Source organism: Bubalus kerabau, chromosome X (genome assembly GCF_029407905.1).
Source record: "Bubalus kerabau isolate K-KA32 ecotype Philippines breed swamp buffalo chromosome X, PCC_UOA_SB_1v2, whole genome shotgun sequence".
Taxonomy (NCBI): domain Eukaryota; kingdom Metazoa; phylum Chordata; class Mammalia; order Artiodactyla; family Bovidae; genus Bubalus; species Bubalus kerabau.
This window is the reverse complement of record NC_073647.1, coordinates 9,123,088-9,150,699: the sequence shown is the minus strand read 5'-3', so window position 1 is coordinate 9,150,699 and position 27,612 is coordinate 9,123,088. Positions and strand designations below refer to the sequence as shown.

Sequence of the window (27,612 nt, the reverse complement as noted above, 5' to 3'; positions counted from 1 at the left end):
AACTGTATCTCTAATTTACATTTCTTAAACTGAGTGGTGGGTAAATAGTGTTTCTACTAGTATTCTTTATAATTTTGTGCAGATGGGAAGTATATCATAATAAAGAAAAATACAAAGAGAAAAGGGAGAAAGTGGACTTAATCTTTGAACTCTGTTTAAGTTAATAAAAAGATAAAGTTGTAGATGACCAGAGTGGAGGATCAGAGAAGGGGAAGGACCTGGGGGTTTGAGACTAGACAGGCTCATTTCTGCATTTACTTCAGGCTTCCTAGGTATCTGAAACATGGTTTAGGTGGAGCATACTTTGTTCCCAGGGGCTCGGCTCCTGACCTTCTTGTAGGTAACTGATAACATACTGTCATGTTCTGTGGTGGCATGTCTTCTATTCTAAGTGTGTGCACATGCAAATACACACGCTACATCCACCTATTCCATCAAAACCAACCCCTGCACTCAACCTTTAAATGGCTGCGACCTTAAGGGTTTTATCTATCTTTCTTTCCCAAAGGCCTAGGCAATGAATTTTCCTCTTCGTAGGTATTTAATGTCAATTAAAGTGAAGTAAACTTAAGATCCCCACAACTTTTTTTTTTTGGTCACCAGTGTGAACATTTTAAAATGTGTTATATTATTCCTTATGGCTAGAACCACATAGTGAGACAGAAGGCAAAGCATTCCCCGTCACCATGATTTCAACTAAAAGGGCAGGTCAACTAGGACAATTTGAGGCCCTTCAACCTGGTTCTGATTTGTTAGTATTTCTGCGGTGCTAGTTGTTAAAACACTATTGCTTCCAGGCCCAGGCAGAGACATCTCTGTCTTGAGCTCTATGCTTTAGAGGGCCACTTTGGTCCTCTTCCAGCCACACCCCTCTCGCCAGGGCCAGGAGCCCAGCCCATGGGAACAAGGGGTGTGTCCCTGCTAGCCCATGCTCCAGGTACCTGGCAGCCCTGAACAGTCCCTAGCCTGCTTCCAGGCCCCATGTGCTCCTCTTAGACCTGTCCTGGGGAGGGCTGACTGCACTCATTGCTGGGGTTGGTGCTCGCAGGCCCAAGGAGGGGTTGTAGGCCCAGAAGGGGATGCGGCCTGGCCTAGGAACCAGGGCATGGCCGGGGGAAGGGAAGGAGGGCAGCTCTTCCCACGCCATCAGGGCAGAACTTAGAGGAGTCTGAGAATTCTAAATCCCAACCTGGCCTTTCAGCTCATTAGGAAGGTACATTTGTCGTGGAAGGAGATACAACCTATTTAATGGTTTATCATTTGATTTGAACATTTCAAATATTTTTAGACATGTGGATTCCCAATTGAACTCTTTTTCTGAACCTTGCAAATAGGATAAATGTTTCAGGCAAGCCAGATTAAATACCTGCTCTATCACCACTTTCCCTTAACACTCCATGTTACACCTATTCCTGAGCATACTGGGCGTCATGCTTCTGAAAATGGTTTTTAAAAGGTACTTATTTTTTAATTGAAGTATAAATGCTTTACAGAATTTTGTTGTTTTCTGTCAGACATCAACATGAACCAACCACAGGTATACATTTGTCCCCTCCTTCTTGAACCTCCCTCCCTTCTCCCTCCCCAACCCACCCCTCTAGATTGATACAGAGCCCTTGTTTGAGTTCCCCAAGTTATATAGCAAATTGCCAGTGGCTATCTATTTTACTTATGTAATTAAGTTTCCATGTTACTCTCTCCATACATCTCACCCTCTCCTCCCACCCTCCCATGTCCATAAGGCTGTTCTCTATGTCTGTCTCTCCACTGCTGCCCTGCAAATAAATTCATTGGTACCATCTTTCTAGTTTCCATATATATATGTGTTAGTATACAATACTTACGTTTCTCCTTCTGACTTACTACACTCTGTATAATAGGCTCTAGGTTCATCTACCTCTTTAGAACTGACTTAAATGCATTCCTTTATATGGCTGAGTAATATTCCATTGTACATATGTACCACAGCTCCTTTATCTCTTCATCTTTTGATGGACATCTAGGTTGCTCCCATGTTCTAGCTATTGTAAAGACTACTGCAAGGAACACTGGGTACGTGTGTCTTTTTCAATTTTTATTTCCTCAGCGTATATGCCTAGGAGTGGGTTTGCTAGGTTTTTTAAGGAATCTCTATACCGTCTTCCATAGTGGCTGTATCAATTTACATTGCCACCAACGGTGCAAGAGGGTTCCCTTTTCTCCACACCCTCTCCAGCATTTATTGTTTGTAGACTTTTTAATGATGGGCATTCTGACTGGTGTGAGGCAAGATCTCATTATAGGTTTGATTTTCATTTCTCTAATAAAGAGCCTCTTGAGAAAATGAAACAGGAGATTAAAAAAGCTGGCCTAAAACTCAACATTGAAAAAACTAAGATCATGACATCAAGTCCCATCACTTCACGGCAAATAGATAGGGTAAGAATGGAAACAGTGAGAGGCTTTATTTTGGGGGGGCCCAAAATCACTGCAGATGGTGACTGCAGCCATGGTATTGAAAGATGCTTGCTCCCTGGAAGAAAAGCTATGACAAACCTAGACAGCATATTAAAAAGCAGAGACATTACTTTGCCGACAAAGTTCCCTGTAGTCCAAGCCATGGTTTTTCCAGTAGTCATGTATGGATGTGAGAGTTGGCCCATGAAGTAGCTGAGCACTGAAGAATTGATGCTTGTGAACTGTGGTGTTGGAGAACTCTCATGGAGAGCCCTTGCACTGCACGGAGATCCAACCAATCAATCCCAAAGGAAGTAAGTCCTCAATACTCATTGGAAGGGCTGAGGCTGAAGCTGAAGCTCCAATACTTTGGCTACCTGATGCAAAGAACTGACTCCTTAGAAATGACGCTGAGGAGAAGGGGACAACAGAGGATGAGATGGTTGGATGGCATCACCAACTTGATGAGTGCGAGTTTGAGCAAGTGCTGGGAATTGGTGCTGGACAGGGAAGCCTGGCGTGCTGCAGTCCACGGGGTCACAAAGAATCGAACACGACTCAGTGAGTGAGCCAAATAATGAGTGATGTTGAGCCTCTTTTCATGTGTTTGTTAGCCATGTATATGTCTTCTTTGGAGAAATACCTGTTTAGGGTTTTTTCCCACTTTTTAATTGGATTATTTGTGTTTCTGGTATTGTATGAGCTATTTGTATATTTGGAAATTAATCCTTTGTCAGTTGTTTCATGTGCTATTATTGTCTCCCATTCTGAGGGTTGACTTTTCACCTTGGTTATAGTTTCCTTTGCTGTGCAAAAACTTCTAACTTTAACTAGGTTCCAGTTGTTACCTTTGTTTTTGTTTCCATTACTGTAGGATCTTGCTTTGATTTCTGTCATCGAGTGTTCTATGTTTTCCTCTACGAGTTTTATAGTTACAGGCCTTACATTTAGGTCTTTAGTATATTTTGTGTTTACCTTTGTGTATGGTGTTAGGAAATGCTCTAATTTCATTCTTTTACATGTAACTATCCAGTTTTCCCAGCACCACTTATTGAAGAGGCTGTCTTTGCTCCATTGTATATTCTTGCCTCCTTTGTCAAAAAGAAGGTACCCATAAGCGCGGGGGTTATTTCTGGGCTCTCTATTTTGTTCTATTTGTGTGCATCTATGTTTTTGTGCCAGTACCATACTGTTTTGATGACTGTAGCTTTGTTGTATAATCTGAAGTCAGGAAGGCGGATTCCTCCAGCTCCATGCTTCTTTATCAAGACTGCTTTGGCTATTTGGGGTCTTTGGTGTCTTCATATGAAACTGAAACAATTCTAGTTCTGTGGGAAAAAAGCCATTGGTATTTGGATAGGGATTGCATTCAATCTGTAGATTACATTTGGTAGCATTGTCATTTTCACAATATTGATTCTTCCACCCCAGGAACATGGAATATCTCTCCATCTGTTCATGTCATCTTTGCTTTCTTTCATCAGTGTCTTATGATTTTCTGTTATACAGTTCTTCTGTCTCCTTATGTAGGTTTATTCCTAGATATTTTAGTCTTTTTGATGCGATGGTGAATGGAATTGTTTCCTTAATTTCTCTTTCTGATTTCTCATTGTTAGTATATAGGAATGTAGGTGATTTCTGTGTATTGATTTTGTATCCCATTACTTTGCTAAACTCACTGATTAGCTCTAGTAATTTTCTGATACTATCTTTAGGGTTCTCTATGTCGAGTATCATGTCATCTGCAATCAGGGAGGCTTTACTTCTTCTTTTCCCATCTGGATTCCTTTTATTTCTTTTTCTTCTGTGATTGGCATAACTAGGATTTCAAAACTATGTTGAATGATAGGAGAGTGAGCACCCTTGTCTTGTTCCTGATCTTAGAGGGAGTGCTTTCAGTTTTTCCCCATTGAGAAGGTTTACTGTGGGCTTGTCATATATGGACTTTTCTATGTTGAGGTAGCTTCCTTCTATGCCCATTTTTTGGAGTGTTAATCACAAATGGGTCCTGAATTTTGTCAAATGCTTTTTCTGCATCTATTATATGGTTTTTATCTTTCAATTTGTTAATATGCTGTAGCACATTGGTTTGCATATATTGAAGAATTCTTGCATCCCTGGAATAAACTCAACTTGATCATGGTGTATGACCTGGTTAATGTGTTATTGAATTCTGTTTGGTAGAATTTTGTTGAGAATTTTTGCATCTATGTTCATCAGTGATACTGGCCTGTAATTCCAAAAATGCCTCATTCTAATAGCCCATCTTGCTATAGTACTTGGATCTAGTCCCTAGTCCAGACTGGAGTAGAAATATGAACCATCTTGCCCCCTCTACTGCAATACCCTCCCACTGCTCACTTTCTTTGCTTCCTAGGTGTTCATATACAAAACTTCAATACCACCTCTTCCCCATACAAATACCCACCTGGAAGCCATCAGCTTGCTCAGGCACACCTAAGTGGAGGCCCTTTATGCCCTGCACCACCTCTTAAGAACATTTCATTTCTCTGAAAACCTTCAGGTCTGAATTATCAATAGCCTATTTGATTGCCCTCCGCATGACAGACTACAGAACAGGTTCTGTTGTATTTGTTTTCATATGCAAAGATCAAACAAGTTACAAAGAAGCTGAATGCTCTGAAGAATGTGCCTCTGGGCGTGAAAAAATAACTTGTGTTTAAAAACAGACTTGTTAACTGTGGGAAAAATTAATAATGGTGAGTGCTCAGAATAAGAATGACCTAATAGAAGTTCACTCTGAGAAGAGAGAAGGTATAACAGCTCATCTACCAGAATTACCTGGGTAAAGGACATCCACCTAAATGAAATTTCATGAAGAAAATACAAAGGAAATAAAATCCAGTTAATCAAGAACCTAGCATGATAAAAAAGGTAAAGATGCAGATGTTTTATAGAGAAAGTACAAAAATCCAGCACGTGATTGTGTGGTATTGAGAGGGTAACAGGCAGGAAGGCCAGGGGTCTCCACACAGAGGAAACAGGCTGCAAGTGTCAGACATATTTCTCTCGCTCAAACATCAGGCGGAAACAAACTAGTGATTTTTTTTTTCCTTCCCTTTACAAATTTAAAAGGAGGTTTCTCTTAAAATACTGTGTTGCCATAATGACACATGGTTTCACCTGAAGTTAACTATTCTCAAACCTTGAGTTAACCAATGTATTTTTCTTATGGAAATGTTTGTCTTAAGCTATGTTAATGTACTATGCATTTGCCCCAGACCGTCTTCAACTCGGTTCCGCCTAATGCCTCAGAACCTACTTGACAAACCAGTATGTTACACTCAGATATTGTTCGCCTAATCTATGTAAACGAAACTCTTTGTAGGGTAATCTGCCCTTCTGCAAGATTCAAGTCAATCGTTTCATGGCCTGGGATGAATCATCTGGCGCCAAGATGATCCCAAAATGCATCTTATGGATGAGGGGCCTGGTGCCATTCTGAGTTTTAAGACATTCCTTTCTTTGATTACCAGACTGCTAATGGCCACCCACTCCAGTATTCTTGCCTGGAAAATCCCATGGATGGAGGAGCCTGGTAGGCTGCAGTCCATGGGGTCGCACAGAGTCGGACACAACTGAAGTGACTTAACGGCAATGACTGTATAACATCCAGCTGAAGACTAGCAGGGGGTACTCTTTCTGCCCCCTTCTGATGCCTATGTCAGAAGCTTTCTCTATCTCCTTTACACTTCAATAAAACTTTATTACACAAAAGCTCTGAGCGATCAAGCCTCGTCTCTGGCCCTGGATTGAATTCTTCTCCTCCGGAGGCCAAGAATCCCGGTGTCTTTTCAATCAGCAACAACCTTTCAGTATCACGTTATACCATCATCTGGAAAACCAAGAACCCATTGGTTTTCCTCAACCATTACACTCAGACCTGAAAAAGCAGTTATGTCTAGTCCTGCAATTCTGTTTAAGCAAAGTAGCCCCAAGGTATCAGAGGCAGACACACTGAAAGGTATACTAAGACTCTTCTGGGCTTCCCAAGAAAATGAGGTAGGCACTGCACAGGAATCCAAAGGGAGCTCACAGTATTTGAAGGGTTTGGGGGATGGAATTAAAGGGGAAGGACTTAGAGAGGAAATTTGAACCAACTTCCAGTGAACCTAGGTGAAAATAGGGTGGTAGGTGCCTTGGAGAGCCAGCCTATTAACCAACTGACTCTTAGGGCAAATGATTCTACATCTTTATTCCTTTGCCTGAAGTTCTTAACGGAGGCAATGCCACCAAAGACTGTGAGGCAAGATAGGGAGGAAGGAGTCAAAACTTGCTGGGCTACTTGTCCCCATCCCTCATAGCTAACCATCCCTCGCATCCTGACTCCTCTCCTTTTCCACTCCCCATTTTGAACTTCCCTCTTCTCTGTGGTTGAGGGTGACTGATTCACGTGGGATGTGGGGGCTGTCCAGCCTAGTAACTTTTGATGAATGGCGTCAGGAAAGTGTGTGTCTCTGTGTGTGTGTGTGTGTGTGTGTGTGTGCTCAGTCATGTCAGACTCTTGGCAACCCCATGGGCTGTAGCCCGCCAGCCTCCTCTGTCCATGGGAGTTCCCAGGCAAGAATACTGGAGTGGGTTGCCATTTCCTTCTCCAGAGGACCTTCTGGACCCAGGAATTGAACCTGCATCTCTTGCAAATCCTGCACTGGCAGGCAGAGTCTTCACCACTATGCCACAGGGTGGGGGTGACGGCATATAGCCTTGCTTTGGGCTAAAACCTTTGAAGCAGAAGCTCCTGAGTGGAAGGCACTAAAAGTTTGGGTACATGGAGATCTCCACCTCAATGCTGGAGTGAGAGGGTAAGACAGCTCTCCACTGGAGCCAGACTTTCTTCACTGTGGTAAGCTTGTTTTCTGCCTGATTGGAAGTATGGCTTTTGGCATCTGTAGAATTTTTAATTTCAGCAAGGTCTTAAGAGCTTCAACAATAGGATATGTAGGACGTGCAATACATTTCTGGCCAATCGAAGACAGGGTCACAGTGAAATTGGGGCAAGATGACAAACACTAATGGACTAACCAGAGGAGTACAATAATCCCCAAGAAATGTTCTGTCTCATAGGGAGGTGCTCACTGTTGCCAGGCCTGGAACAGATTGACATGGGGCATGTGTAAAGAGTGTTCCATATAAGTGTTCTATCACTTATAATTAGTACAAGAAGTGTACTATTACCCAATTCACAGGCACTAGGGTCCCCCAGGGACACAGGGAAGGTGATTTAAGGGGTAGTGGACTGATTGGGAAACTAGTCTTTACAACGCATGGAGTAGCAATGAAAAAGTGAGACATTTAACGAAGCACACAGTCCACAATCTTTGGACTAAATCATCGGGACTTTTACATTAGAGACGCTTTTCCTTTGTCAAGGAACATGACCTCTTAATAACTCCAAGAAAACATTCTTGCATCCTCTCTTCTAAAGCGCATTGTCCCCGGGTTACCGCTTTATACGTAAATCTGCAACAATGTATCCAGCATCACAGCCCTTTCCTGAAAGCAGAAATCTCATAGGCAGTGGTGAGGATTCAAAACAAGATGGGAAAGCCATATGTAGACAGTCAAGACCTAGGCAAGTTAAGACAACAACTGTTAAATGGTAATAGTTATCCCAAAGAGACAAAACAAGTCTCATCAAATGGAAGAAAATTGAAATGTTATCAAGTATCTTTTTGGACTGAATTGTTATAAAACTAGGAATCAAATATAGGAAGAAGATTGGAAAATTCACAAATACATGGAAACTAAATAGTGCACTCCTCAACACCTAATGGGTCAAAGAAATCAAAGGGAAATAAAAACAATGTATTGAAACAAATAAAAATAGAAACATATAATTTATGCAGCAAAAACATTTTAAAGAAGAAAGTTTATAGTAAAAAGTGCCTACATTAATTTTAGAAAAAGATCTCAAACCACCACACATTATACCTCAAGGAACTAGAAAAAAAATGAGCCCAAAGTTAAGAGAAACATGGAAATAAAGATGTGTAAATAAATGAAATAGAGAACATGAAAAGAGAAAAAAGATCAATGAAACTAAAAGTTGGTTCTTTGAAAAGATAATCAAAATTGAAAAACTTATAGTTAGAACCTGTCATGAAAAGTAAGAGAAGATGCAAAATTATAAATGAGAAGGAACCATTATAAATGATACCACACAAATACAAAGGATTTTAAGGAATAACTATGAACAATTACCGGAGAAGGCGATGGCACCCCACTCCAGTCCTCTTACCTGGAAAATCCCATGGATGGAGGAGCCTGGTGGGCTGCCATCTATGGGGTCGCACAGAGTCGGACACGACTGAAGAGACTGAGCAGCAGCAGCATGAACAATTACACACCAGCAAATCGGATAACCTAGAAGAAATGGATCAATGACTGGAATCATACAACCTACCAAGACTGAATCATGAAGATACTGAAAATCTGAACAGAACAGTAACAAATAAGGAGACTGAATGGGTAATCAAAAAACTCCCAACACATAAAATTCCAAGATGAGATTCCAGATGGCTTCCCTGGTGAATTTTACCAAACATTTAAAGAATGAATGCCAATCCTTCTCAACTACCAAAAATTCAAAGAGGGGGGAACACTCCCAGACCTATTTTATGAGACCAGCATTGCTCTGATACCAAAAGCAGATAAGGATATTATAAGAAATTATGAACCAATATTCCTAATAAAGGTAGATGCAAAATTTCTCAACAAAACACTATCACATTGAATTCCATAGCACACAATCAAGAGGGATTTACCCCTGGGATGCAAGGAAGGTTCAAAATATACAAATTAGTAAATGTCACATTAATAGAATGAAAGATAAAATCATATGATCATCTCAACAGGTGGGGGAAAAAAAGAATTTGACAAAATTCAACATCCTTTCATGATTAAAAAAAAAATCTCAGCAAATTAGGTTCTAAGCCACATACTTCAACATAATGAAGGCCATCTGCAATAAGCCCACAGCTAACATCATCCTCAATGCAGAAAAATTGAAAGCTTTTCCTCGAAGAACAGAAACAAGATAAGGGGGCCCACTTTCACCACTCCTATTCAGGATTGTACTCAAGTCTCAGAGAAAGTAGGCAAGGAAAATAAAAGACATCAAAATCAGAAAGGACGAAGTTAAATTGTCCATTTGAGGATGACATGATCTTATATACAGAAAACCTAAAGACTGCATTAAAAAATTTAGAACTCCTCAGTGAATTTGGTAAATTTGCAAGACCTATGATCAACATACAAAAATCAGTTGCATTTCTATACATTAAGGACAAAGTATCTTAAAAAGAAATAATGAAAATAATCTAATTTATAATACAGCAAACACAGTAAAATACTTAGAAATACATTTAACCAAGCACGTCAAAAGATCTATACACCAAAACAATAAGACACTGAGGACAGACATTGAAGAAGACATAAAGATATCCCCATTTCCTGTATAAAAAGAATATTGTTAAAACGTCCATACTACCCAAAGCCAATTACACATGCAATGCAATTCCTATCAAAATTCCAATGACATCTTTTCACAGAATAGAAAAAGCAATCTACAATTTGTGTGGAACCACAAAAGACTCCAATACCCAAACAATCCTGAGAATGAACAACAAAGCTGGAGAGATCACACTTTCTGATCTCAAACTATATTACCAAGTATAGTATTTGAAACAGCATGGAACAATGGAACAGAATCAAGAGCTCAGAAATAAGCCCATGCATAATCGGTCAACTAATATTTCACAAGGGAGCCAAGAATATTTAGTGGGCAAAGACTCTTCAATAAATGGTATTGGGTAAAACGAGTTATCCCCATAAGAATAAAATTGGACTCCTATCTTAGAGCACTCACAAAAATTCACTTGAAATGTGTTAAAGACTTAAATTTAAGACCTGAAACCATAAAACTTCTGGAAGAAAACACAACTTTCTACAACAAGCTTCTTGACTTAGGATTTGGCATAAAACTGTTGGGATATGACACTAGAAGTACAGCAAGCAAATGCAAAAATAGACAAGTGAGACTACATCAAATAAAAAAGCTCATGCACAGCCAAGGAAACAACAAAATGAAAAGGCAATCTATGGAGCGGGAGAAAATATTTTCAAATCATCTATCTGAGAAACGGTTAATATAGGAACTCATACAATTCTGTTCAAATGACTATTATCCAAAAGACAAAAGAAGTGTTGGCAAGGATATTAAAGGAAAGAGAACCCTTGTACACGGTTGGTGGGAATGTAACTTAGTACAGGCACTATGTAAAATTGCATAAGGTTTCCTCCAAAATATTAAAAATAAAACTACCATAGGATCCAGAAATCCCACTTCTGGACATATAGCCAAAGAAAATTTAATAACTACCTGAAAGAAATATCTGCAGCCCCTTGTTCATTGCAACATTATTCACAATAGCCAAGACATGCAAACAATCAAAGTGCCTGTGCACGAATGGATAAAGAAAACGTGTGTGTAAATGTATATACATATATACACAATGAAACATTTGGTCATAAAAAAAGAGGAAATCCTGACTGTCATGACAACATGGATAAACCATGAAGGCATTATGCTAAGTGAAATAAGTCAGAGAAAGACAGACACTGTATGATCTCACTTATATGTGGATCTAAAAACAAGCCAAACTCACAGAAATAGAGAGTAGAATGGTGGCTGCCAGGGACGGGAAACGAGGAGATGTTGTTCAAAGGATACAAACTTCCAACTATAAGATGAACAAGTTCAGGGGATCTAATATTCAGTATGGTGACTATAGTTAACAATACTATGTTGTATCCTTCTTCAAAGTTGCTGAGAGAGCGGATCTTAAATATTCTCACAACCACCACCAGCACAGAAAAGGTAACTGAATGCGTGTGTGCCCAGTCGTGTCCAACTCTTTCTGACCTCATGGACTGTAGCCCACCAGGCCCCTCCGTCCATGGGATTCTCCAGGCAAGAAGGCTGGAGTGGGTTGCCATTTTCACTTCCAGGGGATTTTCCCAACCCAGGAATTGAACCTGAATCTCCTGCACATCGCCCGCATCTCCTGCACTGCAGGCAGATTCTTTACCACTGAACCACCAGGGCAGTTTGAACATAGGTGTGCAGTACATATTTCCCGGTTTCTCTGGGCTGGCTGAGGAAGGCTGGTCTCTACCTCTCAGAGACCCTAGGTCATGCTCATTTACTTTGTGGCCAGTTAGCTAACCTGCCCCTGTCAAATGTCCCTGGAGCTAGACAGACAAGCAGACCTATATATCTCAAACTCAGATTAGAGGTCACAGAGATCTGGACTTTCCTGGTGGCTCAGTCGTTAAGAATCCTCCTGCCAGTGCAGGGTCCACGGGTTCCATTCCCACTCCGAAAAGGTTCCACATGTCAAGGAGCAATGAAGCCCACAGGCAACAACTACTGAACCTGCACTCTAGAGCCCATGCTCTGCAACAAGAAGAGCCACTGCTCACCCCAACTAGAGAAAGCCCGAGCACAGCAATGAAGCCTCGGCACGGCCAAAAATAAACACACACACACACAAAAGAAGTCAGAGCTTCTCCATTCACTAACATGACCTTAGGAAAACCAGTTAGCTGCTCTGGGCCTCAACTTCCCCATCTGGAAAAAAGGGGCTTCAACAAAAATCTCACTCCCACCTATTCTACATTCTTAGAGTGCTAAGAATGCACAGCCAGACATCCAAAGAGAGGAAAGGGATTACTCAACAAATGATGCCCGAGTTTAGCCATTTACAAAGAAAGGAAACTCAACCAAGATCCAAACTTTATAACACATGTCAAAATAACTCCAGAGGGATGAGGGTATACAACATAAAAAATCACAAGGAAAATAAGAAAATATATCCTTGAATAGCCTTATGATCAGATGGTAAAGAATTTTTAAATTCAAAGGATATGAAGGAAACAGAAAGGGAAAACATTGGGAAACTTTCTACATCAGAAAAGAAAACCAATATTCTTAGCAATGTAAGCAAACAGAAGAGGCACCTGCAAAATGAGAAAACCACAGCAAAAAGAACAAAGCTTTATGTCCTACCCTCCACCTGAGAGCATCGTCATCTCTCGGTGCTCCACACAGGAAAGGCAGGGCCTAAACCCGACCCAGGAACCAGAGGGAAGCTGTGGAAGCTCACGGACCTGAGAACCGCGTGACAGCGCCACACCAAACCAGAGGGCTGTTACTAAAAGCCTGAGTAACTGCCCAATAGCAGCCACCTGCAGACTGAACCCAGGGTAGGAATGACCGAGGCTCTTACCTAATTTTGTGGATGAGAAAACGCAGGCTCAGAACAGCTAAATCAGATTGCAAAGTCAACACCTGGTAAGCGTTAATGCCAATTCTGGAACCCAGCTGGGGTTCTGTCTCAGCTGATCCATCTATGAAATGAAGACGTTGGAATGAAGTGCAGTGGCCAGACCAGCAGCGTGAACCTCACATGAGAAGTCCTTGGCAATGCAAACTCTCAGGTCTCCCCAGATCCAGAATCCTCACCACTGGGATGGGCCCAGCAATCTGTTGGTCCCACCAGCCCTCTAGGTGCTTCCTATGTGCACCGAAGTTTGGAAAACCGCTGGATTCCAGGATGTCTAAGGGCCCTTCTAGACATTTTCGGGAATGTCTGAGCATTGATCTCCAGGCCATTTGGCACAAAATCACACTACTCTTAACCTAGGACCAAAGAGTGGTATACAAAGGAAAAGTTTAATTGCAGTTTGTAACAGTGGGAATAAATGCCCCTCCCCCCTCCCCCTTGGTAATTTACACCTGCTAAGTCACTTCAGTCGTGTCCAACTCTGTGCGACCCCATAGACGGCAGCCCACCAGGCTCCGCCCTCCCTGGGATTCTCCAGGCAAGAATAGTGGAGTGGGTTGCCATTTCCTTCTCCAATGCATGAAAGTGAAAAGTGAAAGTGAAGTCGCTCAGTCGTGTCCGACTCTTAGCGACCCCATGGACTGCAGCCTACCATGCTCCTCCATCCATGGGATTTTCCAGGCAAGAGTATAAGCTCCCTGTCTGAATTCACTTGCATATGGCATGCTGGTACTCCTAAACCAGTCGCTCTTCCTGGGGTCTGCTTAGAGTGAGGACCAATAAGCCCCTCTTCAAAACAAGCAAAGTGGACGGGGGGCAGGAAGAGGAACAAGGAAGAGATGGCCTGCCAATCACCTTTTTGCATCAAATTCTCTTAGGCTTAGAGGCCCCCAGGACCAAACGTGCTGGAGGGAACTGCAGGGGCCAACCTTCCCTGAGCCTGGCTGCACCCGGTTCAACGTGCCCTGGCCTTGGTCAGATTTCAATGCCAGCTCAAGGCCAGGTGACACGGAGGGAATCTCCTAGCCTGACAGTGAGGTCCTGGCCTGACAGTGAGGTCCTGCCCTGTGTTGAGGCCACCAGACTTTCCATCCCGGGAAGGGGCTCTGTTCCTCGGCCATCCTTGCCAAATCCTGGTCACCCAGCAGGGGCGGCTATCACCTAGGCCAAAGCCCAGCACCCTCTGTAGCAGGCCCCAGCCCCGCAGCCTCCTCACGCCAGCAGTCCCCTGGCCCCGCAGCCCCCTCACCCCAGCAGCCCCCTGGCCCCACACCCACCTGGCCCAGCAGCCCCCTGGCCCTGCAGCCCGCTCACCCCAGCAGCCCCCTGGCCCCACACCCAACCTAGCCCAGCAGCCCCCTCACCACAGCAGCACCACTGAGGCCACCTTCGCTGTTGGCTCTCACCTCTGCCCCTACTTCCCAGCCAGAGCTATTGAGCAGGTATTATGTTGGATGAAAGTGACATAAAACCAGCTCTACTGGCCCAACCAGAGCCTGTGCTGTGAAGGATGAAAGGGGAGGAGGGGAAGACGGCAGTCGTGTCCAAGGGAGGGTTGAAGACTTTTAACATTTACTTTAATTAGGGGGAGGCAGCTCTTGAAAGTCAGTGGAGGGATCCCACCTCAAGGGGCCAGAAAGACAGACTACGGTGCCTTGGGCTGCCCACCATCTTTCCCCACCCACACCCTCCTGCCTGTGTATCTTAATGAGATGATAGAGGACACTTGAGCCACTTGGCCCTGTCGTTCACCGGCGAAACATAAAGGCCCTGAGGTGGGAAAGCAAAAGACCCTTAAGCTGTGTGCAGGAGACTGTTTTCTGTCACAGAGTCGGTGGCATGGAGACTGCAATGTGCCACAATTGAGGGGCACCATGCTGTTGAGAACAGGAAAGAAGAAAAAACTGTTGAGGGGAGGCAAATTCCTCAGGCTTCCCAAGAAAGATGTGCTGCTTCACTTGTAGCATGTGTAAGCTGTTTTCAGGACTTGATTAATATCGTTAAGCAACTTAATGCCTAAAGAAAATTCCAGTTAGAACAGGCAAAAACAAAATCTAAACACCATAAAGTGATTCATGATACTGAGAGAAAGTATGCCTCTATCAACCTGTATGATAAGAGATACAAAATCATCTAATGAGCTTACAGATGACGAAAATAAATGGAAACCAGGTACTGCGGAGGCAGTTGTTGAGGAAATCAAAAAAGAAAACTTGAGGAAACGTCTGACGGTAAAAGCCACCCTGAAAGAATTCTTTATCTTGGCATGAAAGTTTTGAAGAATGCAGAATTGCTCAGAAATATGATTCAGAAAGCCCATGAGCCTATTTTAGAGCACCTGAAATACTTGTCCGCAACTTCTCAGATGCTGGAGAGCCTACGAATTTCACAGTTGAACTTCTCTGAATCCAGTGACTATTTCTCAAATGAGGTGTTGACTGAAACATATCTAATAAAGTCATACCTGGATGATTTTGATCCTTCTGTTCTCACGGACCACAAGTTATAGGCTGCATTGGGTGCTAAATACATTGGAAGAAGAATGTCACTCAGAATGCATTAAGGAACAGGATAGCAAAGGAAATGGAACTCCTGGAATAGGGTACAAAACAACTTTCAAGGACTCATACTTCAGCTACTTTTGTACTCTGGAAATTCCTAAATTTACAATATTAAGTGGGGTTTGTACAGGTAAAATTCCTGAAGATCAATTGCAGTTCTTCTTTCATGAGTGTACAAGATCAGTATTTTACTCAACAGGACAAGACACACAGAATGATGATGATGACACAGGCGAAGAATCAAGAGAGAAGGAGGAAAGCAAGAGGAAGAAAATGATTAACCAGAAGAGGAAGAAGAACCCTAAAATAAACACGACTTTGTTGAATGCAAGCTGCAGTGAGCCAAGGGCATTAAATATCATTAGAGAATAGCTTAAACATACGCTGCACTGCTTATACCTTCTTTTAAAAAAGTTTCTAGGTAGCTAATAAGCAGCTTTTAAAAGGTTTTAAAACCAGTGCTTTCTTCTTAGAATGATAATGGTCTCCACTTTTCTGCCAGATACATAATTTACTGCATCCTTGAACATCCATAGTTTGGTTCTCGTGAAGTACTTTTGTCATAGGGATACACCTACAGCTGTAGAATATCAGAATCCTTACTGCAAACTAAGAGAGGTTTAGAAAGCCTTCCTGAGAAACCAATTGAAGAAGTTTTCAAGTTAGCTTACTTGACTTGTGCCTTCATCATTGTGCAGTAGAAATGAAGTCTCTTGTACTCACTAGTACACAATGCAGTTTTAACCGAACCATGTGCATGGTTAAGGGTTCCAGTAAAGCCACCTTCAATAACGGTCAGCTTATTTGAGGATCTTTGCACAGATGTTTAAATCAAAAGAAATTTAGAGACAAGTGATTCATCGCTGGGGTGTTAATCAAGACTTGTCTTCATTTTATACTTAGCAGAGCAGTTTTGTAGCACTCTACCTTCTAGGAATGCTACCTGTTCACCTTTTGGTAAACTTGTATCAGATTATTTCGTTGAAAGAAGGCTAAAATATCAAGGGGCAAAAGATGCTCTAGAGCTGTGGTCCCCCACGTTTTTGGCACCAGAGATAAGTTTCAAGGGAGACAATTTTTCCACGGACCAGGGAGGAGGGGGATGGTTTGGGGATGATTCAGGTGCATTACATTCATTGTGCACTTTATTTCTATTGTTATTACATCAGCTCCACCTCAGATCATGAGGCACTAGATCCCAGAGGTTGGGGATGCCTGCTCTAGAGTCAGTCAGTCAGTTCAGTCGCTCAGTCGGGTCTGACTCTTTGCAACGCCGTGAACTGCAGCACGCCAGGCCTCCTTGTCCATCACCAACTCCCAGAGCTTGCTCAAACTTATGTCCATCGAGTCAGTGATGCCACACAACCATCTCATTCTCTGTCTCCTGCTCTAGAGTAGTGGTTTTCAAAGTGGGGCTCCCAGGGTAATGGTCCAGGAGGTCACTAGTGCAAGTGAGCCCAGCCCTGCACTTTGGCTAAGACAACAGAGGAAGAGGCTCACCTCCATCTAAGACCAACCTGAAGTCACTGGCTCCCAAGTGTGGTGGGTAAAGGGACTAGGACACCAAGGGCTCCTCTGGAGAGGAGACTAGAACTCCTTGGAGCTTGAGTCACACACCCCTCTGAGGATAATGATTTCCTGGAGGTAGTAGAGAAAAGTGTAAGGCAAAACTAATGACAGAAGAACATAGATCCGGTGACGCCATTGATATAAAGTTTTAAAACATGCCAAAAATGCTATGTACTCTGGGATATAAGTTTATATTTAACAACCTCTTTCATTTCCCAACAATGTAGGCAAAGTACATGGGAATGAAACACCAAACTCATGACACCAGTTACCATTTGAGGAAAGGATGTGCAGACCTCCAACTCCGTTTCTACTGTTTTATTTCTTAAACTCAGAAGAGGTTACCTGGGACCCAAGGAAGTTTCTATTAGTGCTCATACCTATAGTCTTATGTGTGCCTTTAAATGTGCCTAATCTCTAGAATTGGGGTAAGAAAGTGGGTGAAAGGTAGTTCATCAGAGAAAGGGAGTTTGGTGGGAAGGCCTCGTTCTACAAATAGTTAAGGTCACTTAGACACCCATTCAGGATGGCATTAGCAGACTGCTTCTCCGGTGTGCTACAATAGCATACTTCACAAGCAGCCTCCCTACATCCCATCTCAAGACCCTCACTGTATGGAACCTCAAAGAATCTTCTTCACCTTTCTGTCCTAAAGTACCAAATACCTCCAGAGACAAGTTGACCTGAGGCAACGCTATGAAAGTGGAACAAGACTTGCATCCCTAGATCCTTTACCTCTTTTTTCAGCAACATCCTGTTAACTCTCAAGCAGTGGCCCCTGCTGTCCTCCTCAATTCCACCATCATCCCCCAGCACCTAGAATCAGGGTCACTGTCACTCCCCAGATAGGCCTCCTTTCCCTGGGAGCACCCCATGCCCCCAGATCTTTTCTTCGTTCCTCTACTCATCTGCTCTCAAGGTTCCTGTCCCAATTCCTCAAGACCCTGCCTCATGTAATACCTGGCTAATGATACAAAAATAATAGTATTTTCAGGAAGGATGTGATTCCAAGTTAACATACAATGTACTTGTCTCTGAAAGGGCCTATGAAATGATGCTAGGATAGGCAATTTCAGACCCTGTGGCAAAGTAGGGGAAGAAAATTTTAGAGGATTTTTAACTTACACTATGTAAAGACACAGCAATTTAATGTGTAAACTCTCTGACCTCCAAAAGTTGAAATTTAGAATGAGCTAACCACAAAGCAAACAAACATTAACACTGATGCAATTCTCTGCCATCTTATATATATTTTAATGACCAAATTGAAAGACTTTTTTTTTTCCTATGAACTTGTCCCCCTCAATCTAAAGATACTTATGTGTGTGTGTTAGTCACTCAGTCATGTCTGACTCTTTGCAACCTCATGGACTGTAGCCCACCAGGCTCCTCGGTCCATGACATTCTCCCAGCAAGAAGACTGGAGTGGGTTGCTATTTCCTCCTCCAGGGGATCTTCCCAAGCCAGCGATTGAACCTGGGTCTCCAGCATTGCAGGCAGATTTTTTACCATCCCTCCGGCAATATGAGATGTACTGGTATAGAGAGAAATTACCCAAACTTTACCAACATTCAAGGCTCAACTTTAATCTCACCCACTGGGGGCTCTCCAATTTCATAAATGTGATCCTACACATAGTAGCATTTGACTTTGTAACTTGTACAATTAACCAATATAGAGGAAGCAAGTTGTTTATAGTCATTTAACAAATGTTTAAGGGGCCTCCTGGGTGGCTCAGGGGTAAAGAATCCGCTAGCCAATGCAGGGGATGTGGGTTCAATTACTGGTCCAGGAAACCTGTGTTCTAGAGTCCGGGAGCCATTACTGAGCCCACATGCCTAGAGCCATGCTCCACAACAAGAGAAGCCTCCACAGTGAGAAGCCTGCACCCTGCAACTAGAGACTAGACCCTGCTTGCTGCAACTATAGAAAAACCTGTGCAGCAATGAAGACCCAGTGCAGGCATACATAAATAAATCTTTAAAGTAAATAAATAAATGTCTGAGTATTTACTCCGTTCCAGATATCATTCTAGGTGTTTGGGGGACATAGAGAAGAAAACAGACAATAAGCTCTGCTTTGCGGCACTTAACTCTTGGTGGTGCGCGGGGAGGCTGGGGAGTTAGGACAGGAGTAATAAAAACAAAGATAAAACGTATTAAATGGGAAAAGTTGAAAGCTCTGAAGGAAATAGAAACGGTGGTAATATAAGAGTGTTTGAGGGTGGCACTGGGTGACAATTTGTAGTCAGCAATGATCCCCTGTGAGTGTTCTTTGACTAAAACCTGAATTCCACACCCATGGTGGATTCATGTCAATGTATGGCAAAACCAATACAATATTGTAAAGTAATTAGCCTTCAAGTAAAATAAATAAATTTTAAAAAATTAAAAAAAAAAAACTAATCTGAATTCCAAGGAGGAAGCAGCCATAGGACCATTTGGGAGGAAGATTCCCATGAAAATTACTAAGAACATAAAAGGGGGGGGGCATTTCTTCTGTACAGAGGCAGGGAATTACTGATTGAGTGTGGACAAGAGGACCAAATTAAAATTCTGCTTCCTCTGAATAAAAAGGGCGTGCTTAGAAGTTGAAAAAACCCAGACAAACCTCACTAATAACCCTTAATTCTGATAATGCTCATTGTATGTTATCATGTTAAATATTCACAAAAACCCTGTGGGGTGGTAATTATTCTCTTTGTTAAGATGAAACTAAGGACCATGGGAAAGTTTACCCTAAGCCACACGGCTTTTAACAACAAAGGGACAGAAAACGTGACATGATCAAGAATATCTGTTTGCAATCAACAGCCAACTTCCTATTATTTAAGGGTTGGAGACTGGGATTCTCTAATCAAAGAGAAGAATTAACAATCAGAGTGTCTTCCCAACTCAGAAAAATGAAACTGAACTATTTGCTAAATAGCAGAGTGATCATTTCTAAATAGTGAGATTAAGGGCGATTTTTATCTTCTCAATCCAGGCTCTGTTCCTTACTGGCTGTGTATCCTTGAGAATGTTGCTAAACATCTCTGTGTTTTGGTTTCCTTATTTGCAAAAGATGGATAATAACAGTACTCACATCATAACGCTCTTGCAAGGAGTAAATAACATAATCTATGTGTTTAAAATAGTGTCCAACCTATAAGTACTTAATAAATGCTAATCATTATCATTACCTCAATATAATTTTAATTTGAATTGTTTGAGCATAATAAGTCCATATGTTTAAAAATCATTTGTATTTATCTATGATTTATCTACCCCTGTCTTTTGCTTATATTTCTATTATTATCTTCTTCATTTGTATGGGCAAGATATGTGTGAATTTTTGATTCCCTCTTTAGTCTTATATGGTTTATTAATCTGTTGTACAAAGAATATGTATTATTTTTATAAAGAAGAAAAGCGTGGGATCCTAAAACTTGCCAGAAAGACCTTGGAGGGCCTCAGCAGAACTTTGCTTGACTCAACTCATTCCTAAATGCACCAAAACTCTTCTGCTAGCTCTACCATCATCTCAATGGTGTTTTGCTTTGGAGGCCAACCTCCTTTTCAGGGCCAAGGGCAAAGTCTTTACTGGAGCCTTCACGGCCCTATCTACTTTAAAGGCCCAGCTGCCACTCTGCTCTACACTCCTGCCATTTTGCTCCCTGGCTAGCTGCACACCAACACATCTCTGCCACTCTCCATGCTGCTTCCTTTACCTACAGGAACCTCCTTGCCCCTGCCTTTTTACTGCCACTTGAACTCCTAGCTTCAGGACCCCCTGAAATGCCCCCTCTTGAGCACTTTCCCAGGCACCAGCCCACCCCCTCCATCTACTGGCCATAGCTAATCATCCACTCTCCCATGCTTCCTTAACACTTGTGCTCATCCTTGTCACAGCACTGGACAGAGTGAGTCGTCATTGCCCAAGTGTCTGTCTAGCCCTTTAGATCGTAAACCAGAACAAGCCATGGGTCTTAGATACCTGAGTCCCCAAGTCCGAACATAATTCCAGGTATATAGTAGGTGCTTACATGTGCTCAGTGAATGCTTAAATGACTAGGGGCTGGAGTGTTTGTCCTGTAGCTTCAAGTGGACAGACTAGTTGTTCCTGACCTGGAAAGACACTCCTATGATTTCTCTTGTTTTGTTTGCTTTGTTTGGTAACATGCTATGTCCTCTACAGTGAATAGTGATGGTCTTGTTAAAAGTTCTGAAGAAAAGAATGTACAGAGATAGGAGGAAACAAAGAAAGCATTAATACTCTGGTTTCATGGGTGGGGCAACTTCCCTGGTGGCTCAGATGGTAAAAATTAGGAGACCCGGATTCGATCCCTGGGTCGGGAAGATCCCCTGCAGAAAGGAAGGGTAACCCGCTCCAGTAGTCTCGCCTCGAAAATCCCATAGACAGAGGAGCCTGGTGGGCTACAGTCAATGGGGTCGCAACTTCTTATAGGGGAAAAAAACCACGTCTACCTGGGAGTATGGGCTTCTCTGCTAAAGAAGAATGGAGGCAGTCCTGTCACAGCATGGGTTAGGAAATGGGAGTGCCCTAATTAAGCACCTTCCTCACCCCAGGACCTCCATCACATCACCCAGGTCTGCCCTCTGGCCAGAAACAACATCTGGCTCCTCTTCCTACCCCTCAGTTCAGTTCAGTTTTTCACTTATATCCGATTTTTTGTGACCCCATGGACTGCAGCACACCAAGCTTCCCTGTCCATCACCAAATCCTGGAGTTTACTCAGACTCATGTCTATTGAGTCGGTGATGCCATCCAACCATCTCATCCTCTGTCATCCCCATCTTCTCCTGCCTTCAACCTTTCCCAGCATCTTCCCCAGTCTTTTCCAATGAGTCATTTCTTCACATCATGTGGCCAAAGTATTGGAGTTTCAGCTTCAACATCAGTCCTTCCAATGAATATTCAGGACTGATTTCCCTTAGGATTGACTGGTTTGATCTCCTTGCAGTCCAAGGGACTCTCAAGAGTCTTCTCCAATCCCAAGGTTCAAAAGCATCAATTCTTTGGTGCTCAGCTTTCCTTATGGTCCGACTCTCACATCTATATATGACTACTGGAAAAACCATAGCTTTGACTAGACGGACCTTCCTATTCCTGAAGTGAAAATGAAAGTGAAAGTGAAGTCATGTCTGACTCTTTGCAGCCCCATGGGCTGTAGCCTACTAGGCTCCTCTGTCCATGGGATTTTCTAGGCAAGAGTACTGGAGTGGGTTGCCATTCCTTTCTCCAGGGGATCTTCCCAACCCAGGGATCGAATCTGGGTCTCCCACACTGCAGACAGACACTTTACTGTCTGAGCCACAGGGAAGGCCGCAGGCTTTTTTACAGCCAGGGACCCGCTGGGGTTTACAAGCCCATTTTAACAAGGGCCACACAGAGCCAACATCCTGTCTTCATTGTCCTTAGTTCGGGCCTGTTGCCCATCTTTTGGGTCCAACACCTCCCTCCTCTGAGAAGCCTTTTCTGAGAAAAATCTTTCAATGCCTTTTGACTCACTTGTGTGAGTTCATGCATTACAGTGTAAAGATGGAAATGTTTTACACCGTCAGTGTCCTCCAGCCAAAGATCACAGAAACATGCCTGTAGTTGAGTGAGTTCAGTTCACTATTCATTGCAGTAAGGGAGAACACACATCATGGGGGAACCATGTGATGCCTTCCAAAGTAGCAGAAAGAACCTGTTACAGAGGCTGGGGTTTGGATGAGTTCTTTGCGGAAGTTTTTCCTTCAAGGAAACAGGGGTTTGCTCTAGATTAGATGTCTTTACATAGCTGAGGCAATTCTCTGATTGGTATTTGAGTAAATCTTCCCTTTAGGGAGAGGAGACTAGACCCAGAATAAAGATGTAATTGGTCAAGAAGTTGTAGACATTCATTTTAGCCAAGAGAGGGGGATGTTTAGTCATGTATGACCTTCTTTTTGGTCCTGTCTTGTCTCCCTTCAATATGATCTAAGAGTTACCATGTCTGATGTTCATGTTCTAGCACACTGTTCTAAGACAAGTCCAATAGGAAAGAAGATGGCCAAAGCTGATGTGTGAAGTATGTTTCAATTCCAGATTAAAGATCAGGAGATTGGTCCTAGTCGTGGCTCTTCTACTAACTGGCATGACTTTGGGGATGCCAGTTAGCAGCTCTAAACCTTCGTTTCCCAATATTATTTTTTTTATTTTTAAAATTTTTTTTGTTTGTGTGTAGATTTTATTAAATTTATTTATTTTAATTGGAGGTTAATTACTTTAAAAAGAATGGTCTTAGATTCCATATCTAAAGGCCTTTCCAGCCCTGAAATGCTAAGAGAATGTGTGTTTCTCTTGCATCTCTTCTGTCTTTATAGAAAATGCTAAAGGGGACTTGGCCACACATCCTTATGTGTGTGCATGCTAAGTTGCTTCAGTTGTGTCTGACTCTGTGTGACCCTATGGACTTTAGCCCCCCAGGTTCCTCTGTGCTTAGAATTCTCCAGGCAAGACTACTGGAAGGGAGTGCCATGCCCTCCTCCACGGAATCTTCCCAACCCAGGGATCAAATCCGGGTCTCTTACATCTCCTGCATTGGCAGGCAGGTTCTTTACCACTAGCGCCACCCCGGAAGCCCACACATCCTTACAGAGGGGAATTCATGCATGACAAATGGTATTATAGGTGAGCTGTTTAAAAATCAACTGAGATTTTAATCTTAACACTGTGAGCCATTATTGATTCCAAATTAAGGAGTGAAATGTAAACATTCTGAAGATCTCCAAAAAGTATAAAATTCATTTCTGGATGAGAAAAGATGTACACATTTATGATGTTAAAACCAAGAAAAAAGAAAATATTATTAGATTTTACGACATAAAAAAGAAAAACTGCATACTTAGAAGGCAAAATCAAACTAAAAACACATTTTCAACAAAAGCTGAGTATCCTAAATATAATTCCATCTTCTTCCATCTACCTCACACATATTTTCATTGAACACCACCTATACAGATGATAAAACTGAGGCCTAGAAATGATAAGTAACTGTTTCAGGATCACTTAGGGCGGCAAATGTTAAACCAACTCAGACCTCAGATTGGGATTCTGCCTCTTTTTTGCTGTCTTTATAATGAGAATTTTGGATTAGAGATTACTGACATTACCTTCCGAATTTAAACCAATGGTTTACAGCAACACCATGCTCCATTCCCGAGGTGAGACAGAGGAAAAATAAAAACACTGACATTCGGTTGGAACTGAACTGAATGAAAGGGGAAAAAAAATCCCCTCTTTACAATTATGAGACTTATTAGTATTTTTCCTAAATGTAACATCCAGATGTAATTGGCTATGTCTTTTTCAAAAAACATTTGTAGTACTACAAAACTTTTTTTACAGAATGACTGTAAAAGCAGTTAATTTCTGTATAATTTTCAAAATTACACTTGGGGTCTGGACTAAGTGGATCTTGAGATCAATAAAAAGTCCGGGACTGTTGCCTCTGAAACATCCTAGGAAGGTGGCCCTTTTAACGTCTGTCATGCTTAGCACTTAGGAGATGACCTGATCCTTTAAAGAAACCTCTCTTTTTTTATTCAGTCTTCAAAGCGTTAAGTGAATTTGTCTGGGTTCATTATACACCTTCTAGCTCCTAACTTCTCCAACACTTCTCAACCTTCAGTTCTGACTGCATTCATTTCAATTTGTCTACTCTTTTCCAACTATTTTTAACTAAGGTAAATTGTCCAAATTCTCTTTCTCTTCTGCGGAGGTTTTTAGTACTGCTAACATCTGAGATACACAACATTTTTATGACCCTGTCTCTATTCACATGAGCCATTACCAGGTGGAAATTCCCAGGTGGGAAATTTCTCTCAGTTCACATGGCCCAGGATGCCTTCATAAATACTTTCCTGCACAATTACATAAAGGACACAAGCCTAGAAGACCTCCACACATGTCAGAACCCTAGCGCGTCAAAGAACAAGTAGGCAATTGTGAGCAATTTGACAACCAAGGGCCTTGGCCGTTCATTGGACACAGAGCACGTCAATCCTTGTTTGTCAGCAAATGAGCCCAAAGCTCGTGACGAGGGGTCACAGGCCACCGTCAACTGTTCCGCGTCAACAGGCCCCGCCCCTCGACTGTGGCCTGGCTCCACTGCCTGAGGCCCGACTTCCGTCGGACGCTTCCGCCATTGGCCGTCTACCCTCCCGGCCGTGGGGTCTCCTCTGTGGTCCCTTCCGTGACTGCCTCGGTCCATCTCACTTCCCTCAGCCTCCTCTCAGGGCAGCCACTTCGGGTGCCACCACCTGCGCCATTGCCATCGTCCCCCGCCCGGCTGAGGTAACTGGCGGCTGCCATGTCTACCACGGGGGATGGAGATCTGGCCCCTGGCGGGCAGGAAGGCCCTGCAGGTGCGGCGGGGGCCCAGGCCGGAGCCCGCGACGGTGTGGACCACAACTCCGAGCCTCGCAGGGGTGACTCCATGCCTGAGGCTGAGGCGGGTGGAGACGTGGGGGCCTCAGGAGGCCCGAGGGAGGCGGCCCTGGAGGGTGGGAACTCTGAGGAAGACTCGGACATCGAGACGGCCGAGGAGGGGGAGGAAGAGGTGCAGGCGCAGGGCGTGAACCTCATGGTGGACTCGCAACACTTCTCCATGACCCGCTCCCGCTTAACGGTCCTGAGTCAGAGGTACCCGATTCTGAACCGTATGTACAAAAACCACATCCTAGTCCCGCCAGAGGACGACCACGGGTCGGTCCGGCACCAGACCCGGCCGCGCTTGTCCAACCTCGGCTCAGCCACTGTGGCTCGGTTCTCTGAGGTCCAGGTGCACTCAGATGGACCGGGGGAGGGGCCAGCGGGGGGACCGGCGCAGGAAGCCCTGGCTCAGGAGGCGGAACAGGCAGAGGAAGCCCAGGAGGCGGCGGAGGAGGCCGAGGAGGCCTCTTTATGGGAGACGGCCACCAAGGAGTCTGAGGAGCACAGCTTGTGGGAGATGCCACAGGAGCCGGCCACCCCTGAGAGTGAGCATTCGAGGGGCGGGGGGGAGTTGGGAGGGACAGAAACACTGGCAGCTGCAGGCCGGGTCTGGGGACCAGGGATCCCGAGGAGGGGGCAGGCTCAGACGGCGGGGAGGGCTGGGTACCTCAGAAGGGGAGGCCGGGAGTCAGGGCCTCCTTGAATCAAAGGCCAGAGGGGCCCAGTAGAAGCCCAACTCCATAACAATTTCTTTGGTTTGGGGGGAAAATAAGCTGCCCTCTACCAACCCCGGTAAGAGGTCTGAGATGATCAGTGCCAGTTATGAGCCCACACGTGAAGGTCAGTGGAAGCAGGTGTTCGAGAGGGAGCTTGAGAGGACATGGAAGAGAACAAGCAAATGGCAGACCTCATATTTGGTTCATAGCTTTTAAGAATGTCAAGATTCTTGGAGAGTTTATCCCAAAACATTATGAACTCATACAGGAGCACTTGGTCAAAATGAAGTATTCAGGGGATTGAGGAACTCAGGAGCTTCCCCATAGAATTTGTTATTGAGGTGAAGCATATTTTGGCGAGAAAGTTCTGGCCAAAACATCCAGAATGCATCAGACCCAGAGGATTCTGATCCTGGACCACAAGTCATCAGTAGCACAGGGTGACAGATTTACTAGAAAAGAAGAAATAATGTCATTGTGAAAATGATCAAGCAGCAGCAAAGTGAGGGCCATGGAAGTGTTGCATCTGCCAGAAGGAAGGCCCCCAGTTACTCTTTTCTTAGTTGCTTCTGTCCTCCTGCTTCTCCTAAGGGTAGAGTACTGGACATCCTGCCATTCCTTATCAGTTGGGATTTGTTTTTTCTGTGAATGTCTGGTCCCAAAGTCTATTATTCCTCTCTAAAGAAACAGCTGAATGCCAGGATGAGAACTCCAAAGAAGAGGCGCAGGGCAGCAAAAGTGAGGGGAAAGAAAAGAAGTATAAGAGGAAACAAGAAGAACCAGAAAAGGATCTGGACCCAGCAAAGGACTGGCCCAGAAAGCCCAGGTATCTGTGTATAGCTTTGAAAATAACCCAGCTATTCCCAGGCATTTACCAATTTTGTTTTTGCTTTTTAATTCTCGGAGTAAATTAAGAAAATGTTTGTTTGAAATTAGTTCAACAACTCAAATTTACCTAATGTTTATAGAACAGTTCTGCAGCCAGTAATATAAAGAGCATGAAGTGAAATATACTTCATGGCTTCTCATTTGTTCTTATGAGGTCTTTGGTCCTCTATCTCTAAGACTACCAACAAGTTATAAATGTGTCAGTACGTAAGACCAGTATTTCTTGAGAAAACAGTGACGAAAAGCAGCAGCAACTGGGCTGTGCACTAGTTTGGCCTTCATGTCTTGACCACAGAAGTGCAGTCTCCTGCACTAAGAGAAGACACCTTTTAGAACGTAACTACTTACGAATAGCAAAAAGCTCAGAATTTCAAGAAGGACCACATTTAGTGATTAATACTTAAATATTTGCTCGGTTATAGATTTCTGTATTTTATGTGACAGTCAAAAGGAACAGTCATAGGATGACTGTTGTTTATCACTGAGTTGGTAGTGAAGGTATATGTACTGTCTTTTAATGATTAACATTTTCTCCCTCGTTTGCATAGTGATGTGTTTCATAATAACAGCCTCTTTCTCATACGGTAGATATGGAAACCGAGGGTCTGGGAGGGT

The 27,612-nt window shown here is 43.2% G+C and overlaps 1 protein-coding gene and 1 long non-coding RNA gene across 3 annotated transcripts in view; one reads left to right on the top strand and one right to left on the bottom strand.

Annotated features, from left to right (window-relative positions):
• Positions 1-12,732, bottom strand: part of LOC129639765 (uncharacterized) — a 315,100-nt gene extending 302,368 nt beyond the window's left edge. The window contains exons 1-2 of the long non-coding RNA XR_008708585.1: positions 12,527-12,732; positions 8,696-8,820 (exon numbers count right to left, since the gene is read on the bottom strand). This is a non-coding gene — a long non-coding RNA (uncharacterized LOC129639765). The remainder of the gene's footprint in view (positions 1-8,695; positions 8,821-12,526) is intronic.
• Positions 1-27,612, top strand: part of LOC129639754 (cancer/testis antigen 47A-like) — a 35,049-nt gene that overhangs the window by 6,466 nt on the left and 971 nt on the right. Inside the window, exons 1-2 of one of the 2 annotated variants that reach the window (XM_055564986.1) lie at positions 25,272-25,938; positions 26,794-26,935. In XM_055564986.1, coding sequence (XP_055420961.1) covers positions 25,272-25,938; positions 26,794-26,935 — 809 coding nt within the window. Of the gene's footprint in view, positions 1-25,271; positions 25,939-26,793; positions 26,936-27,612 lie in introns of those variants that run through there. The other variant, XM_055564985.1, reaches the window with a different exon arrangement.